This window comes from Acyrthosiphon pisum, chromosome A3 (genome assembly GCF_005508785.2).
Source record: "Acyrthosiphon pisum isolate AL4f chromosome A3, pea_aphid_22Mar2018_4r6ur, whole genome shotgun sequence".
NCBI classification, from domain to species: Eukaryota; Metazoa; Arthropoda; class Insecta; order Hemiptera; family Aphididae; genus Acyrthosiphon; species Acyrthosiphon pisum.
Genome location: NC_042496.1, coordinates 22,258,607 through 22,274,066, shown reverse-complemented (window position 1 = coordinate 22,274,066; position 15,460 = coordinate 22,258,607). Strand labels below are relative to the sequence as shown.

Sequence of the window (15,460 nt, the reverse complement as noted above, 5' to 3'; positions counted from 1 at the left end):
TTTTTATCACTTTCCAGTCTTGGTTTTAGGTAGAATAGGCACTTTAAAGGTTTGTGGTATGTTGTTTCGTTTACGAACTGACGTCCATCACGACTAATCTCTGTTGGCTTAAAATTTACTTTTTTGATTTATTTTATTTTATTTTAACGATATGAGTACCCATTTATTTAACATTAATTCTTATTTATTATAAATAAATATAGTATACTATTTTATTTCTTTTAATTCAGATTAAATAAATTATATATCATTTTCAACAGCTGTATTATAATATGTTGTAACAGACGATTATTAACACCAAATATCTCTCCCAGGTAAACCTAATATTGTAGGGCATATTATAGGTTTGTGTCACAACGGAGGGAAGTATATAGCGATAACTCGCGAAGAGCGGCGATATGATATCACATTATCACACCGGTGGTACGTACCTGTCGATGGATATGGCCATCAGGGTGAACACGCTGGCGCATATGGACAGCACGGCCACGAACTGGCTGATCTTGCAATAGGCCGTGCCGAACGTCCAGTTGCTGGTCAGCATGTAACTAAAGTTTACGGACACGTTGAGCGTGGACACCATGGCGTCCGCTATGGACAGGTTCACCAGGAAGTAGTTGGTCACGTTCCGCATCCGCTTGTTGGTCATGACGATCCATATGACGATCAGGTTGCCGCCCGTGGCCACCATGATCATGGGCACGAACAGCACCGTCCATGCCAGCTGGTGCCACCATGGCAGCTCGAACTGGTTACTGTCCGGCCACGCCGCGCCGTCGGTTTCGTTGCTGGTCGAGTTGGGCCCGCCGAAATCCGATCCGTTCATGGCCCGCTCCGGAAAACCTATGTACGCACAACCGAAGGAAAAATAATTATATTTTCGTCATCATACAACACTATACTTCAGATCGCTAAAACCTCAACAACTCCACACGATCTTCGGTCAAAGGGAAAATAGCAGTAAGTGCATAATAATAATGTAAAATGGACGCATGTGAGGCCGTGTCTGTGGTGGGGGGTCCACCCTCTCCCCCTTCAAAATTTCTTCAATATGTCTTATTTTTGACCAAATATCAAAACCTAGATTCAACAAAATTATAATATACACGTTTAGGAAAAAAATCCACTGCACTGAATATATATTATTCAAGTATATTGGAATTTAGCATTTTGTTATACAAGACCTATAGAATTAAGACGATTTGAAAACACGAGTACAATCCAATAGTAATAAAGTAAACAATTACTGGTCCATGGACTACTGTCATGAGAACTTCCCGATTCGATTCAAATGTATCCCTAAAGTATAGTAACTAGGTCCTAAAATCTATGAACGCGAGTGTTTGTGAAGTTAACCAAAAAAAATGACGACTGAATGTATTGAGCAAATAACATTTTCGGCGTTTTTAATGTCATTATATTCATCCCTTAGACGTCTCAACCTCTCGACGAGAAACAATACTCCGATAGCACCTTTTTTTCACACACAAACATATTTTAATATAAAAACAAACCATTAAAATATGATTTCAGCTGATCATCCCTTCACCATGCGGTTCCACACAGTAGTGTATGATCTATATATTATCATAGTCATCGAAAGCTATATCTCCTGCAATGTTGTTATAATATAATATTATAACGGGACCGGTGGAAATCCTAATTTTTACGTTAACCGACAAACGAGAAGAAATATATGACCGGCCACATAAAATAGTGCCGGGAACAGCTATCTATTACAATATTATAGTGTCGACAGCGTTTGCAGGTGACGTAAAACGTCATTTCTATTGAGTACACAAAAGTTGCGAACAATGCATACAATACACAATATATATTTATACGCCATACTGTGGACTGAAAAACATAAAAACTGGCAATGGCATTTTAATGTCATATAATAATTGTTTCACGTCGCACTGCTGATGAGATTTAATTTATAGCAGTGCGATATTCATCTAAAAATAAACAACTCTTTGGTAATAATATAATATTAATGGCATATATTACGGTCTTAAATGTTTCATTAAAACTGTCTGCACAAGACACTATTAATATCTGTTTGAAATAAAATGTTTAAAACAATCGCATCTCCATCACGAAAAATAGAATTTTTTGATCCGTCAAATTATATTTTTGATGCAGCGGCATCATATATTATTATATATATATATATATATAGATTAAACATTAAGATTCAAATAAGTAGATACCATCTAAAGAATTACGTGATTTTGAACAAATCTATGCGAAACGTTTACGTTTGTTTAAATTAAAACGTTTGGAGTGAATGATCAATGAAAAGAATCCCGTTAATGGATAGGGTTTTTTTGTTATTATAAAATTCAGAACTGTCACAAGGACCTACCAGATAATTAATAATACGGTAACCAGACTCGTGGTTGAAAAAAGAAACCATTCGAATACTTATATAGATTGTATATATTTACAAAGTGTCAATATTATAAATTATAACATTACACGCCTCTGAATTTACGAAATGATATCAAAAATTTCAATCACACTAATGATCGACATATTGTCATTATTCATCTGAGTAGTGATCGGTAAAAAAAGGATACTTTTGTAAAATCACAGAATGTAATACATTCATTCTAAAATTAACAGAACACGGTCGGTGATGTTTCTTCATATTTTCATATTTTCTCTGGACAAAACGGTTATTTTTTTTGAAAGTATTTAAACAATTTTTTACCAAGAAATAACTTAATTTAGGTTGATATAAATACTATATACAAATACAAACACTGTAGAGATTCAAACGTTTTCAAAATTGTGTATAGAAACTAGAAAGTCATGACGATTTAAAAAAACGCACAAAACATTTTCAAACTATATCGTTACTATTAAATATTATTAAACACATAATAAATGTTGGAAACGTACTATTAAGGTTTTATAATAACTATTGACGATATTAACTCGGACAAAATCATACGACGTGTGTGCGTATAATATTTTATAAATTTATAGTCCGTGTGTTTTTTTTTAGAAATTTGTGGGTCGCGTGTGCGTAAATATACTATAGTATAATGAAGATAAAAATCATGCTCTGAACGTGACTTGGGGGACGCAGCGAAAGTGCACGTCGAACAAAGATGTAGCTTACAATACAAAAAGTGGCTAAAAATATTCATCACGAGTTCTTCTATATTGTACGTTCGATAAAAAAATGCATAAAAAAAACGCGTTCGCACGAATATTGTCTGATATCTGTATATAGTTTATTGTTTTATGCATATTTTCATCGTAGGCGACTATAGGGTAGCAGATTTCATGTGAGTTTTGGTAAAAATGTTTTTCACTTAGATACACCTACTCCCCCGTAGGTTATAACCATTATAATGGTTACCTACACATTATTATTGAATATTCGCGATAACTGATGCATAGTGTAAATTCCTATTATGCGTAGGTGGGTCGTATAGGTAATGGAAATACGGCAATGGCTGAAATCATATTATTTTAACACGATATTATGTTTGCAGTACTCGTCGATGGTGGAACACTGAAACGTATTTATGTAGTATAAAACTATTTGTTTTTCAACATATTATTTACTCATCACGTCACTATAATATTACGTCGATTACAATTCATTTTTTCAACATAATATTGTAAGTATTTATATTTTATATTATATATTCCACTAACGTTTTTTAACGGTAAAAACATATTATTATATTATAATACACGCTACATAATAAATATTACCATTTAAAACTTTAGGTTATAAAAAATCTAGAAACGTTCCCGTTTTAGGAAAACTATAAAAAAAAAAATTTGCCATGGGCAGCGTAAATGTTCGAAGTATATATTTATTAGTATTTGCATCACAGACCACTGTATGACTCAATATCAGTTATCAGCGTACGTATTGATTGTATTACAACCAACATTACGAATAATATTTACAACACAGTTTAAAAATTCTAACGTACCAAAAGTTTTCGTGCAATAAATTGGACCTTATGCAAATAATATCGGATCGATACTATGTGGAATACCATTATTGCAGCGAGATGATTTCGTCCGGTATCAAGATGCAGTCCACGACCGAAATTATGTTAGAAGTGATCTCCGGAAAAATCGCACAATAACGATGGAAAACCGTGATATGAACAGTTTACAGGTGTTTAGACGTTGCCTAACGTTGCAAATTGCAATCAACTCTAGCAGGAGAGGTCCCTCAGATCGGTCGGCCGCACACGACCGCGATTCAATGATCCAGGCATTCGGCAAATCGTCCGATGGTGGTGGAAAATTATGATCTCAAGAGTTTGAAGAGGCACAGACTATGTTAATCGATGGCCCGATATGGTATTCCAGATTTCAAATTCCACATCCGATGCACCCGAGACGGGGTTGCCGTCCGTCAAATATAACATTTTATACATGTTTAACTACAAAATCGTTTTTAAATTTTAAATGCAATACATTTTGTCAAATTTCGAATTTTAAATACTTTTAAAAAAAAATGTATGCTAATGTATTTTTAATATTTTTCAACTGCTTCTATAACAATTTTCATTCTTTTTGACTCAACAAATACAATATTTAATTCACATTTATAGGAGAAAAAACTAAACAAACTGGAAATTGAAAATGTCCGTAAACAGCTCAAAACAAGTCAAAATATTTTGAAAACACTAATGGTATGTGGACAATTTTAATTAATTTTAACAAATTTAATTTTAAAACATTCAATGAAAATGTCATGTAATTCAATTTTAATTTCCACCAAAAACCAAAATCAATTTGGTCAAAAACCGATTTTACGTAAAATTTCACGTTTTTCATTAAGGTATCCCCTTAATACCGTGATTTTCTGTTTTTGTCTAACATACGCGTGACATAGTATTTTAGACGTGTTTTTTGTCAAACATTCCAATTAATCTATTGAAGCGATCAGAATTCTGAAAACAGATTTGAATTTGTCGTCAAGTCTTCTTGAAATCGACTCTCCTACATGTTTGATATTATCCCCCAAATTCCTAAAAATGTCATATTAAAAAAGAGTATTTCAAAATTTTCGTATTTTAATTTTTGGAGAAATTAAAATCAAAAATGTGGGAAAGTCAATTTCAAATGGACTTGACGAAAAATTCAAATCTGTTTTTAGAATTCTTATCGCTTCATTAGATCAATTGGTATATTTTTGGCAAAGAACCAGTCTAAAATCCTGCGGTGTGTTAGACAAAAACAAAAAATCACGGTATCGATTCACCTTAATTTTAATTTTCGTTTTTTTAGATGCTTTTGAAAACTACCGGGTAAGTTTTTGACCCCCAACTAATACCAACTATATTCAGTTTCTCATCGAACAAGATACTGAAGTTAAAAATCGAAGCATTATTTTAACTACATACACAGACACAAAAATTAAAAAATAAGCACACATCATTGTAAAATCAATATATTTATCGCTCTGCTCAGAATCTAAAAGGAGTTTTAAAATGATGGGTTGGTATAGCTAAAAATAAAATAAAATATATAAAAATTTTATATTACTTGTTTATAACAATAATAATAATAATAATAACAATAATAACATAAATATATTATTTAATATATATATTTAATCTATGATACAGGTATAAAATTATGTTAGGATTGCTGGAAGAACACAACCTACATTTGATGTAGGTAAGGGCGTAAGGCACTAACGTTGAAAAAAAATATGTCCTCATAACCGCAAATAAAATTGTTTGTAACACCATATGTTGTGCACATATTATAGGAGGGATATTATTTCAGTATTTTGCTAGGACGTGGAAATTTTTTTTTATAATCTGGAATGTAACTAATTTATTTCCTCGAAGGATAAAAAAGAATTATTTTACATGTTAGGCACTGTAAATTATTGTAAAAAGTAGAGTTCAGAGTAGCGAAATTTGCATTATAAATGTACGAAGGAATATTTTATCGTGGTGTCACATTTTCTAAATGCTATCACAGAAACAAAGCAGCATGCTACCAACATCGCTTTGAAACAATTATCGTACCACTTCCAATCACTTAGTCTATGGTTATATACTTATAAATAATATAATGGGATCCTCGTATGTTTACCTAGTACCTATATATGGTACCTATATGGTATTGGTGTATACTTATACATAATGTATTATGTTATGCGTAGCGTGTCCAAAATAGACGACTTTTATTTTATAGATGACATTATAATGGGATACAAAATATAATTTTGAATATCTTGATACTGCAAGTCTGGTAGTAAATAATATAAGCTGCAGTACCTTTATAATCTTATAATGCAAGATATTTTAAAAATTTTTGAAAGTCTTCACGGAACTTTTTTATTCGTGAAAATGTTTATGTAAAAAGTTTTTAAGAGTTAAAAATTAAATTAAATTTAAAATTAAAGTAGGCACCCGTTTTATGGATACCTACTAACAATATACGCGCTCACCTATTAAATTATTATTATGAGTTTTTAAATTTAAAATAATTGTCATACTCCAAATATCTGGTGAATTTGATTTTTTTTAGATTTGAAATATAATAATTGGATTCGGAAAAACCGTTCCAACCGGGGGCTAGATTGCCCAAAATTAATTAAATCCACGAATGTTTCATTTCTATCATTTCATCGTTTTTGTGATTTTTCAAAAAAATATCACGTTAAAAAAATCGAAAAACTTTCAGTTTGTTTTTTGTTAATGATTGGAAATAGTGCGATAGTGCGTATTACCATATTCTCAAATATTATTGATATAAGTTTAATAATAATAATATAACTATGTTCTATTTCAATGATAATATTATACATTTTCAGTCAGCGGGAATAACTGCTATGGACACGCCAGTTTAGATATAAGTATATAACGTTTTTTGAAATCTATTAATTGTTTCACATAGGTCGTTTTGAGCACTCTCGATAACTGTAATTACGTTAGCTATACCTATACTATTGCAACATTACACTTTATTTTACCCGTTTGATGTCAACGCGTTTGGTGTGATAATTACTATTACAAAGGCATAGGTATTATACCATACGACTGCAGTATAGTTACTATATAGTACCTATACTTAGCCATATGGCCATATGCCTGGTCGTAAAATTGACTTTATTATATTATGACCGTACTGTGCGGTAACCATACCGCGTTGACCTATTATAAATTATGACCATCATTATTACATAGGTATACTCTTGCCATATTTTAATTTAATATATTATGTTTTAGGTGGGTGTTCTATAGAGTAACCGCAGAATAAACGTTTTACTGCGTGATATTTTGATGTGCATAATAATATTATCATAACGACGCGAATCGACCGATAGAATCTTTGACGTGGCCACGGCATTTGTACGTTTTTACTGTTGGGCGTCTCGGCTCTGAGTCGTAGGGTATAATATTTTATGCAAACAGCGATAACTGACATTGGCGTAGCACTAGCGTAGCAGGTAAATAGTAATACGAACAGGTTGGTTTGTATATATGACTATAATTATTTGTCTTAGAGTCGTGTACCTTTATGTGTATGCGGCTCATAGAATAAGAATATAATACATCTAGAGGCCATAATAATATAGTATTAGCTAATCTGTGCAGTACAGTGGCATAGCCAGGAATTTTGTATGAGGGGGGTATACAAATACAATATGTCTCTTATTTACACTTTTTATTTTTTTATTAATTTTGATGAAATTCTAAGGTAAACACAGTCGATGGGGAGGGGGGCTAATCTTAGCCCTCCTGGCTACGCCACTAATGCAGTATGCAATTATAGTCTTGAAGTACGAAAAGGTACACCGTCAGAGTTAATGTTTTAAAATTATTGTAGTGTTTTTGTAGTATTTTGTAACAGATCACTTAAATTATATTTTACCGCGATGTAATCTCCGTATAATATGTACAGCCATACAAACTCAATAATATTAGTAATACTGCTGACGATTTGTTTTTGCTATATTGTCACTATGCATCTCCCCCAGCTTTTGCTTGTTTCACTTGCGTTAACTTGTAGCCCGCACCCTATGGCTGAAGTCAGCAGACAAAAACTTGAATTGAGAGGAGGGGGGCATATACATTCATAATTCATTACGTCTAAGATAAATCGCAGTCTAGTTGTTAAGAATTTTAAGTCATGGGGGGGGGGGAACCATTCCCAATATCTCCACCCATGTTAACGCCCATGCATGGCTGCAGTAGTTATCTGCGAAAATAAATATCAACGCAACACGCGCTCAATAGGTACATTGGTTTATAACTTCCTAACAACGCACACAAGCCGTCTAAAAATATTAAATTATATAAATATATAGGTCATGATATAGGTTTAAAATAGTGTGTCACTGCGGAGTTCTGAATCTCTAGTTCTCACACCACATTATAATGTAACACAACAACAATTATTATTCCTTTTAATTTACTAACGATTGACACTTGAACCTTCAAGTTATTTAATCGAATACAAAACGGTTATCCGTCTTGTATACGCGCTCTTCGTTAATGCGCGATAATATTATGTATTAACATATTATTTTAACAGATTGCATCAAATCAATGATAAGTCATACAAAGGCCCCCGTAAAAATGTAATCAAATTGTTACCAAAAATAAGACATAATATATTATAAAATACTATATACATAATGTAATAGTTTATAAAGCTAATGACCCATGGCGCTGAGGCTATAGTAATAAAATAAGTAAATAAATAGTAATAAAAAGAAAACAAATGATCTGCGTATTTGTTATTATTTTGTATACACATACATTACATATTTGATGAATCTTTTGTCTTAACGTTTATTTAGATGCTCATGATTTACAATTTTGATACATTATTCCATATTCTCATATCAATAAACCGCACGTTATAATACAGAAAAAAAACAAGGATTTTCGTTTAGTTATCTAGGTATAGATACTGTAAAAATATACAAAATGTATTAAATTATATTTATTTTCGACGTGACATTAATAATATATTACATTCTCTTTATATGAAATGACGCAATCGTTAATGTCCGTTATTAATGTAGTATAATATTATAATAACAATTATCAACACAATTTCACTGTAGTAAATTTGATCAAGCGTATTGTAGATATATTATCTCTTACAGTTGCAAGATATTAGGCCTGACATGATAACCCAGTGGGCCTGAATGCAATAGGTGCGTTATTAATCTTTTAAAAAAAATTATGAGATGGGGGACGAGAATTTGCGAGACTGCAGCCACACTGGTATAATCACATACTCTCAGTTAAACTCCAAACGTTGACAAAATTGTATTAATAATTTAAGTGCGATAATTTATGTCACATTCAGACGAGTAAAATATGCGAATTAAAGTATTTTAATACTTTTTACATTCAAGTACTCGGTAGTCGGTACTATATTTTAATTTTTTTCATACATCTAATAGAACAATATTCAAACATATTGCATTCAAAAGATAAATCTTGTTTGTTAAATATAAAATCTATTTTTACTATTATTTAAAAGTGTTTGGTCAACAATTATTAATAATATTATATTGGACATTCTTAAAAATTAAATTTTTATTTTTATCGATTAGTAGCTTATGCAATAAAGTTTGCACATGACGTACGACGTACCTAATACATACTACCTGTTGATTGTATGTATATTTTTTTTTATTAGCATTTAGCTTAAGACTATTATTGCTCAACAATTATTACATAATATCATTACATATTGGGTAAACGTGAGATAAGAAATATAACAAAGATTTAATAACGGTATAGGTAATTAAAACATTAGTGAGGTATAACTATAAGTATAATACCTTGGATGGACTATTATGTTATAATGAGGATAATTTAACGAAAATAACTATGGGAAAACAAAGGAAACTTTGGGGATTAGTGCGTTAAGAACTGAGGAGAGGAGAGTAATTAGTGGACTGATTAGAGAGTTGAGGTTAGTAATAAAATTAGATAGTATGACGGAAGTGTGATCTGTGGATGATTCTTGAACCCTGGTGGCTCCGACGTAAGATTTCGGACTGGAATGATGGTTTGACTCTGGAACTTTGGCTGGAGGTGCTTTTGAAGGTCTTTTTTTTTTTTTTGAGCTCTTTTGAAAACTGGGCATCCCCTGAAGTTTGCGGTATGGTCCCCGGAGCAAAGTGCACACTTGGCAGGACTTTTCTGGTCCTTGGTACACTCGTTGGTATGATGTTCCGCACCAAATTTTACGCAGCGGGAAGTGTGGTTGCAATAGTTTTGCGTATGGCCAAACGCTTGGCATTTATGACATTGTTGGAGGCTATGGCTCTTTTTGTGGGGTTTTTCGATAACCACTTTGGTATTAAGCAACGACTTAATATTGTGAATGTCCTATTGTATACCTTTTCACATAGAAATAATATGCATACTATAATAATATGTCGTAAGGTAGGTACCAAAATATTAAAATTATATGTCAATGGTTGTTCATAAATTATTTTATCTAAACACTCTTCGATTATTTGAAAGTTAAATAGAAAATAATGTAATAAAACAACTACTACCTCAATATTTATTGTTATTATTATTATGACAAAAAATACTGATTAGGAAATTAATTAATATTTGGTTATATATTATAAGAATCAAGTCGACTGAAAAATAATCACGCCGAGTGCGCAACAATATGCATTTCGTACCTATAAAAGGTACCTATATATTGTGGTTTGATAGGTACTGCCTATATTTTTAGTTATTATAAATTAGTTGTATGAGCTATAGACATTTAAATTATCAAATTGAACCGATAGCATGAAACAAACTTCAAAATATTGTAAAAGTTATAATTTTTGAGTTAAAAGTAAAAACTTATTCTATTGTAATTTTTAAAAATTAAAAACATTTTAATGATGTTAAATTATTTAGACGAAATATTGTAGCACTAACAACAGTTTTAAAATATCTCGTCTGTACGTGTATTAATAATGAGTAAGCAATTTTATATTATTTGGTAAAAAGCAATGGCGAGTTGTTATTATTCAAATAAAAAAAAAATATGTCAAATTCACAGCTGTTCATTTTACGGTTATCGCAGTATCGTATTGTGTCATTATGATGATCTGCACAAAAACTTTTAGAAAGCTTTTAAGAAAAAAAAAAATTGTTTTCAAGTAATTCAATGTACAGATTATCGTGAACCAAAATTGTTTATTCTACGGGAGGGACACTGCACTGAATAATTTGTTATACACATAAAACTATAAATATAAAAACATAAAAACATGTTGGGAATGCTTAAATTTTGCAGTTGTTTTTTTTTTTTTTTAAAGCGATGGTAGATATTTCCGATGAGATATATTTTTTTTTAGATTTTGAGCTGGAGCGTGGTATGTATTGGTCTTACAATGATGACTTCTGTGTGTGTGTCTGTTACCACGTTTTTATGGGAAAAAAATGCTTCAATCATAAAAATCAAGGGTGGTTTCTGGCAGAATATTTGATCAAGTTGGTCAATGGATATCTGTACTCTTCTTAATAATTGGGAAAAACTCACAATAATCAGCGACAAGACTGGAATATTTACGCAACACCAGTTTTTGACAAAATTGATTTTTTTTTAAATTCAGAAGAAAGGAAGGAATAATCATTGAGTCTTTAAATGATCACTAAATATTTATATTAGTATTTTTTATACGTCATATAGTTTAAAAATAGTATTACTTTTTTTTGAGATAATATGTATACCTAAACATTTTTAATTTTATATTCGTTTTTTCAGGTTTTTTCGATTTATATATAATATATATATATATTTTTTTTTTTATTGAGTAAAAAGAAAATCTACATTCTATACAACAAATATGCACATTAATTAAATGAGATAAAGGATACAAAAAAAAAAAACAACAATGATTATTATGATTTTGGGGATTACCCAGTGGTAACCCCAGCACGTGATAAGAAATATTTTATATAAATTTATATCGTCATGTCCATAATAATTAATCATTTAGCATAACCTATATTTAAATGTAATGTCGTCCCTCTTAAATACTATGTGTTATATTTAATTATAAAACAACTACGCACGCATATTTTCAAATAATAAAATACACCAATATACAGTCAGCTCAGACACTTGTGTTGTGTCGTTCTCTCTAGAATGTTATTATGTGTGAAGTTTATTTACCTCGGGAAGTAATATTTTTATATGATTGATTATTTAGGTATCAATAAAATTACCATAATATTATGTATGACCGATGCACATATTTGTAAGGCCAAACGTGCAGTAACGTTGGTTTACAACAAAATGGATTACATCGAAAAGCATGGAAAATAACGTATTGTCTAAAATCATATTCATGCCATATTATAATATAATATATCTAACCCCCTTTCAGCTTGTTAATCATAAAACCATTCGTAAGTCCAGTGTTTTGAATAATGCCCCATAAAAATGCACCTACTGGTTTCAACATACTATCATTCCTTGAATTAAAATTAAAACTTGGTAAATTGGTTAATAAATTAAAACCGAAACTCCATAGTGACGACGTTACATACAAATGTCACCACTAAGAATCAAAATTAATATTTGGTGATTTTCCACCTTTAGATATCTTACTAAATATATTCATTCAATTCTGTGAAATAGACGGAAATCATTGTAACATGTTTATTAGCTTCACCATTTCCAAACCGTTATTTTTATCATAAAAATTATGATTTTTTTGGAAAACGTTAATATGAATATTCCAAAGTAATATTTAAGAATATTTATATATATATATATATATATATCATTACATTATTCAAATGTTAAGTATATTAACGAATCAACGATATAAGATTATCATTGATATTCACATCTATCTACTGTGTGAAATTTAAATTTTAAATAAGTACTATTTTAAACAGATTACGTTTTCACCAGTAAATTTCATAATACTTGTACGGTTTATGGTCTGCTATTTAAGCTTAATATGTTGAACTTACTTACTGCTTACTCATGTGAAAACCGAAATATGGGTCACCTTAATACAATGAGACGTTTACAACGAGTGTTAAAACTTAAAGATTAATATTAACTATATGATATAAACTTAACAGGTTACGTGTATAGTTTGGTGAATCCAAATATTTTAAACAAAAAAATCGAATTAAAGTGATTGATTAAACATACAAATAAAATTACATTAAAGTGTTATAACTATTATTGTTATTATTATTATTTTTGTAATAGCTTTAATCCCATATATAGGTCATCTAGATAGTATAATATTTAAAGTAAAAAAACGACTGTCTTCATTTGTATATTTTTTCTTCTTTAAACTTTGGACACTTGTGCCATGAATTATTTTTTAAAAATATGTTATAAGCTCTCGATATTTTAGTTATAAATTGCAATTTAAATTTTGAATATAGATTGAGAATTAAATTTTTAAACAATAAACATAAATTGTATTGTTTATTATTTTTAAATAATTTGTTAGTATTGATAGATGTGATTTTACTGAATGCTTATAAAATATAATAAATATGACACCAAACAGAGTGTTAAAACTAAAATACATAGTTCAAACTAGATCCATTCTTGGCTCAAATTTGAATAAAATATCCGGAAATATTCTTACACACTTTTAATGCCCGGATAAACGATGTTTAAATTATTCTATTTTTTATAAATAAATAATCGAATATCGTTTATATTTTATAAAGAAACTTATTAAAAACGTATTAAAAACATAATTCTGTTTGGTGATGATGAAAAACAAGTTTTGCTTTGGGTCGTTTATCTTAAGATCAGATTATCGACAACTTCATTATCGTCGAATACCAGCTACCATAGAATGAAAAAATTTAAACGTCAGTATGTCATAACCATATCCTAATATAGAACTATCCTATATAGTAATAATTATAATAATTGATAAACTACGTTAATTAATTTATACCAGCAACATTTTTAATTGAGTATTATTATACCAACTTGAAAGATAACAGTTTGTTTTATAATGTTTCCAACAGACTAGAATAATTAGCTATTTTTTCCCCATCTATCAACGACACAAGCCAAATATATTATTGTTAGTGTAATATAATGTATATTAAAAATTGTTAAATTAAATAAGTAAAGAGGAAATATCTGATGTGTGGTGACTGATGGCAGGTACCTAACTTAACCGACAATATTAATTAATGTACTGGAAAAATATTGTTGGTACCTAAATAGTTGTAAAAATAGTAATAATAAAAATACATTTTTTATATCTTTTGTGGAGTTGTGTACTAAAATAGGAGACCATAAAATAAAAACACCAATTTTTTTTTTTAAAAAAACGTTAAAATATTTAATTTTTTTCCAAAACTAACAAAGTGTAAGCAAAATATGCATTTTAAAATTTTATTTTTAAGCTCGTCGTTGCGTAGGATGGATTTATAGCTTAGTCTGCTATAAATCGAGAGCATATAAAAAAAATTTGCAACCCCTACGAATTTCCGGCCCCAGTTCCTATATAAGTTATTAGCAAAATGTGTTCTATCAACTAGGAGGTGAAATGAACACTAAGACATATTAATATATAGTAATGCAGGAAACATAAATCGTTCGTACAAAGTCGTTTCGAACAGTCGTTGGAGTGTTAAATCGACCATCGATCAAACCACATAATAATATATAATAATATCTTTAGTTCCAAAGTCCCAGCTCGTATATACGTTCATTATACAGCGATTCAATTCGAAAAACCTGATTAATATATATAATATACAACTGTTTCTAGTCGTCTCGGCGGCGCGCGGCGTTCTGTCTACCGCTTAATTTAGAGAACCTACGGCACAATCTGAAAATGGCCCAGCAAACGTTTGATATATTTAGTTTGAATTGTCTGTGCGAGTTCCCATAATCTGCAGTCTTGTCCGCGGACATGATGGAAACCGTGGTATACGGCGGGTCCTGATAGTGTTCACAGCTACAACGAAACATAATATATATATAGCTATTATAGCTATATATATATGGTATAATACCACATATAATATACCTGTGTTATCATCGTCTCATCGCGTGTTGCGGATACAATTCCACTCCCGGGATTGGTTTATCCTGCGTGCATTATAATTTATAATAGCGTCGTCGGTGTATCATCTCCCCCGTGAATTATTTGAATATTTCGATTTGCACGGTGTTACGATACGCTTTGCCTACTGATACCGAGGAGGAAACACTGCACACTGTACCTACCTGTACGATTCACGATATCGACTAGGCCGATTGAAAGCGTACTATACACCACTGCGTTCTGGTGATATGCATCAATGTATAATATTGTTAAACTATGAACGTCTATACTGCAAGATATCTCGTCATATTTGAACGCATGATACATTATAATATCTATAGTTCCAAAGTCCCAGCTCGTATACGTTCATTATATAGCGATTCAAGTCGAAAAACCTGATTAATATATATATACACAACTGTTTCT

General features: G+C 30.6%; 1 protein-coding gene across 2 annotated transcripts in view; it reads right to left on the bottom strand.

Moving 5' to 3' along the window:
* LOC100161716 (tachykinin-like peptides receptor 99D) overlaps window positions 1-15,460 on the bottom strand; it is a 272,402-nt gene that overhangs the window by 158,220 nt on the left and 98,722 nt on the right. For both annotated transcript variants that reach the window (XM_029491303.1, XM_029491304.1), the window contains exon 3: window positions 432-843. In XM_029491303.1, coding sequence (XP_029347163.1) covers window positions 432-826 — 395 coding nt within the window. In that variant the 5' untranslated portion in view covers window positions 827-843. The remainder of the gene's footprint in view (window positions 1-431; window positions 844-15,460) is intronic.